This window comes from Eubalaena glacialis, chromosome 2 (genome assembly GCF_028564815.1).
Source record: "Eubalaena glacialis isolate mEubGla1 chromosome 2, mEubGla1.1.hap2.+ XY, whole genome shotgun sequence".
Lineage (NCBI taxonomy): Eukaryota > Metazoa > Chordata > Mammalia > Artiodactyla > Balaenidae > Eubalaena > Eubalaena glacialis.
In genome coordinates, this window is record NC_083717.1 from 118264448 (window position 1) to 118269760 (window position 5313).

Here is a 5313-nt window from a genome sequence, read left to right on the forward strand (position 1 = left end):
TTTACACTATAGTTCACTCTTGGTGTTGTACGTTGGATGGATTTGGAAAAATCTACAATGATATATATCCATCATTATAGTATCATACAGAGTACTGTAATTTCATTGCCCTAAAACTCTCTTTGCTATTCATCCCTTTTTCCCCCAACCACTGGCAACTATACGACCTTTTTCCTGTCTCCATAGTTTTTCCTTTTCTAGAATGTCATATGGTTGGTATAAAACAGTATGTAGACTTTTCAGATTGGCTTATTTCATTTAGTAATATGCATTTAGGTTTTCTCCATGCTTTTTGATGGCTTGATAGCTCATTTCTTTTTAGCGCTGATTAAAATTCCATTGTCTGGATGTATCATAGTTTATTTAACCATAAACCTACTGAAGAACATCTTGGTTGCTTTCAAGTTTGGGCAATTATAAATAAAGCTGCTCTGAACATCTGTGTGCCTTTTTTTCTGGACATAGTTTTCAATGCATCTGGGTAAATACAAAGGAGCACAATTGCTAAAACATATGGTAAGTGTATGCTTAGTTTTGTAAGAAACCACCAGTTGTCTTCTGAAGCGGCTATATCATTTTGCATTCCCACCAGCAATGAGGGAGAGTTCTTGTTGCTCCACATCCTTGCCAGCATTTGATGTTGTCAGTGTTCTGGATTTTGGCCATTCTAATAGCTGTGTAGTGGTATCTTATTACTGTTTAATTTGCATGATCCTGGTGATACATGATGTATAACTTCTTTGGTGAGGTGTCTATTAATGTCTTTGCCCGTTTTTTAAAATAGGGCTGTTTGTTTTCTTATTGTTGAGTTTTAAGTGTTCTTTTCATACTTTGGATAGCAGCCTTTTTCAGATATGTATTTCACAAATTTGTTCTTCCTCTGTGGCTAGTCTTTTCATTCTCTTGACATTGTCATTTAGAGAGTGGAATTTTTTGTTTTAATGAATCCAGCTTATCAATGCTTTCAGTCATAGATTGTGCCTTTAGTGGTATATCTGAAAAGTCATTGCCTAACTCGAGGTCATCTAGATTTTCTCCTGTGTTATCTTCTAGGAGTTTTATAATTTTACATTTTATGTTTAATTCTGTGATCTATTTTGAGTTAATTTTTGTGAAAAGTGTAAGATTTATGTCTAGATTTTTTTTTTTGCATGTGACTGTCCATTTGTTGAAAGTCTATCTTTCTCCATTGTATTACATCTGCTCCCTTGTAAAAGATCAGTTGACTATATTTATGCAGGTCTATTCTGTTCCACTGATTTATTTGTCTATTCTCTCTTATACTGTCTGTTAATTTTTGAGACTGTACCACATATTTTAATTTTACTTGTATTTTACAGAACATTTTAATTTCAGGAAAGACACATCGTTGCTTTAATCATTCAAAATTTTCTTAGCTATTTCTGTATTTTTTCAATGAAATAGAATAATTTTCTGAAGTTAAAACAAGTCCCACTGGGATCGGTCAATACAGTATTAAACTTATAACAAATGTAGGAGAAATGAACAACTTTACAAAACTGAGCATTTTCATCCAGAAAGACTTTATGTACCTTTAACTCTGTTTTCTTTTATGGCTCACAACAAAGTTGTATCATCTTCTTTAAATGAACAAGCAAAATTTTTGTTAAATGCAATGTTGCATATTTTGTAACTTTTGTTACTATAGTTAATGTGATCTTTTTCCTTAACAAAAATCATCTTAGTAATATAGGCATCTGAAAATGTTATTATATATATATATGGTAAATGTCAGCATTACTGAAATTTCATTTTTAAGTTTATTTTTATAAGGAAATTCATACCCCATAGAGCAGTTGTTATCATAGGGAAAAATCTTCTTTTACCATGTAAGGTGCTCTTTGAGAGAGGAAGAGGTGGGGGAGAGATGAGAACAGTGAAGGGAAGAAGGTAGGGAGAGAGAGCGGGAAGTGGGAGAAGAGAGGAGACAGAAAGGAGAGAAGGGAGAAGGGTCTTTCACCATATTTAAAGCTCTTTATTGATTAATGGTAATCAATAAATGATTAATTAGTGGAGTTTAGCAGTCAACCACTCTGAAGATTCCAGATTTTGTTATGTCCTTTGTTAGGGTGTGTTATTTAGCAATATAAAAGGAAGTTCATGGATGCAATTCCTGTTAACTCTTATGGTAAAAAAATGTTATTGAGCAAGTAAATTGTGTTCATTCATATATGTAACTCATTCATGTTTCTCCAATAGTTGTAACTTTCTGAAAAAAATTAGATATAAGTGAGGGTAGTAATTATATAATATGGTGTCATATTCATGTCTAAGCCCATAGTACACATTGATAGTAGATTAATCACTCTTTACGACTAAGACTCAGATTTTTAAAAAATTTAGTACCCCATGCAGCCACTAGCAATCAATCAGAATTGCCATGAAAAATAAAAACTTAAAAAAAATCTCTGCTGAAATATATATGCCAGGTTTTAGTGTTGTAATACTGTCAGAGAAGGCTTTTGTAAGAAAAGAAATTGTTCTTAAATGCAGAATTTAGAAAGATAATATGTGGACAAAATTGGATGCCCAGAATGATTACCCAAGCTAGTTGGTAAGTTTGGAATATGCAGAATTTTCTAGAATAAAGCCAAAAATTAAGGAGCAGATAATTCAAGGTCAAATTTCAGTAGAGCTAAACACATTCAAAAAGGGAAAAGAAGGGGATTAAGAGAGAAAATAAATAAGTTTGATTTTTAAGTGTGGTTATTCTTTTAAATAATTTCAAGTTTTGTACTTGCCTTTAGAAGACCTCATTGTATAGTTTCAATAAATTACAATCAGTATTATTAGTTTCATTTAATCCACAGGCTGTGTAACCAGAACAACTTACTACTCCCTCTGCTTTCACTTTTGCTACATCATATTCTCCACTTAAGAGGGCAGAGGCGTATCAAACTTTAAATGTATACAACATCCCATCCCTTCCATTCTCAAAACCTTTTAATGACTTTATATTGCCAATAAAAAAGGATCCACAAAGGCTGAATACTCTGGTCACTTCCTTTTCATAAAACCTATGCGCATATTTTTCTTCCTTGTATTCATCAACCTCCTTCATAAAGGTCTGTCTTCAGTACCTACAAGCTTTCTCACATCACAACATCTATATACATTGGCCCTTCTGCCTGGAATGCTCTTTTCCCCACTCAAAGGTCTAATTCTTTAGCTTGTCTAATGTATTGGTGTAAACACCTCCTCCTTAAAGTGGTTTTCTGAGAACACCACACCTAACATAGATCCCGCCTCCTTATTATTCTTTCTAGGAGAGGGACCAGGTCTGTATCATTAAGCACGTATCCGCATTGCTTTGTACAGTATTTGCTACCTAGAAAATCTTCTTTAAAAAGTTAAAAAGTTTTTAAATGTTTAAAAATATATTTTAAAATTCAGTCATAAATGTCTGAATTTAGTTAAAAGAACATTGAACATCCATGCTGCCTGGTATAGCAAGATACAATGAGCAGTTCATGATTTTAATCTTTACTTTTTCAGATGATGTTTTGCTGAGAAAACAATTTGGGTTGTCAAAGAAATGTCTGGAATGATTATTTCTAAGCACACGATATATTCTACTAAAGATGATTAGCCTATTGAAGCTATACAGTGAAAAATTCTTCAAATCCTCATTCAAATCAGAACTTCTCTGTGAAATCTCTATATGGTTGTCATATATTGGTAGATATTTTAACACCTATTAAGTTACTACATACGGCATAGAAATTAAGATTAACACTAAACACCATATAATGTGCTGTCTTGGTAAAATTTCCTATTTTTAAAGATTGATTCACTGAAATATTATATTTTTAAAAGAATATTTTTTTCTATGGATTTTAAACCTCCATCACAGTTGTTTGCCAAATTATAAGAAAAGGAAGTACGCAATGAATGCATTCTTATTTATGTATTACATCTGTTCTAAAACATTTCAACTAGAATTTTAAATAAAAAATATCTTAATAATTCCATGAATTTTTACAAAAGAAAATTCATATTATTTAACATTTTTATTTATAATATTTCTATGTATATTTAAGACTCAACATCCCCAAACAGCAGAGAACACGAAACAATCATTTGTTAGAGACAATGTTTAGTGGGTGAGCCAAGAACCAATATGCTGGCTGCTCAGTCTCTTAATGGCTGCCTTCATTTCCTGATTCCTCAGAGTATAAATAATTGGATTAAGAAGAGGGGTGATTATAGAGTAAAACACAGAAAGAAACTTATCTACAGAGTAACTATTAAATGGGAAAGCATAGATGGAGATAGCAGGACCAAAGAAGAGAGTGACCACAGTGATGTGAGCAGAGAGTGTGGACAGAGCCTTGGAGGATGCACTGTAGGAGTGATGCCAGATGGTGACCAGCATGACAGCATAGGATATGAGCAAGAGAATTAAGCAGACCAGGGACAGGAGCCCACTGTTCACAATCACCAGGAGCTCTAGGGTGTAGGTATCAGTGCAGGCAAGCTTGATGACCAGGGGGAGGTCACAGAAAAAGCTGTCCACAACATTTGGACCACAGAAAGGTAAACCCACTGTGAAAATCATCTGGCTTGTGGTATGTGTGAGCCCAATCACCCACGAGAGCAGTAAAAACACAATGAGCACCTTGTGGCTCATGATGGTCTTGTAGTGCAAGGGTTTGCATATGGCGACATACCTGTCGACGGCCATAGCTATCAGAAGAGACATCTCTCCACCTCCAAAGAAGTGCATGAAAAACATCTGGGTCATGCAGCCCCACCAAGAGATGGTCTTGCATTTTCTAAGGAAGTCTGATATCACTTTGGGAGTCACAGCAGAGGAAAGACATAAGTCAAAAAATGATAAATTTGCCAGAAAGAAATACATGGGGGAGTGAAGATGGTTATCAAATATCACAGAAATCACAATGAGAAGGTTTCCTACTATGATGGCTACATAGACAAGAAAGAAGATTGCAAAAAAGAATATTTGAGTTTCTTGAGAAGTAGAAAGTCCCAGCAAAATGAACTCAGAAACACCTGATCTGTTATTCAGGAGATCCATTCATCCTTCTGCAAGATTTTTTCAGAAGTTGTCTGAAAGGGGAAAACACACAAGACCTGATAGGGACTAATAGGTCAGGGAACCTAATATTTTCTTAAGCATCCTGTTTCTTATTAAGGGAAACAACACTTTTGATAATATGATTGCTTTGTAAGCATTTTGCAGTTGAAGATATTTCACAGGACCACAGACCATAAAAGTGTGGTGGTTATGAAGCCAACTAAATCAAATTTTCTCTTGGTTAGTACAAGGTA

At 34.2% G+C, this 5313-nt stretch overlaps 1 protein-coding gene across 1 annotated transcript; it reads right to left on the reverse strand.

Moving 5' to 3' along the window:
* Positions 1 to 4117: 4117 nt before the first annotated feature.
* Positions 4118 to 5059, reverse strand: LOC133085315 (olfactory receptor 4K13-like). The gene has a single exon (XM_061182301.1). The coding sequence runs from the start codon at positions 5057 to 5059 to the stop codon at positions 4118 to 4120; it is 942 nt and encodes a 313-aa protein (XP_061038284.1).
* Positions 5060 to 5313: the final 254 nt, after the last annotated feature.

Bases quoted from the DNA above. Each gene is read 5' to 3' on its own strand.
- LOC133085315 (XM_061182301.1), bottom strand. From the start codon at position 5,059: ATGGATCTCCTGAATAACAGATCAGGTGTTTCTGAGTTCATTTTGCTG.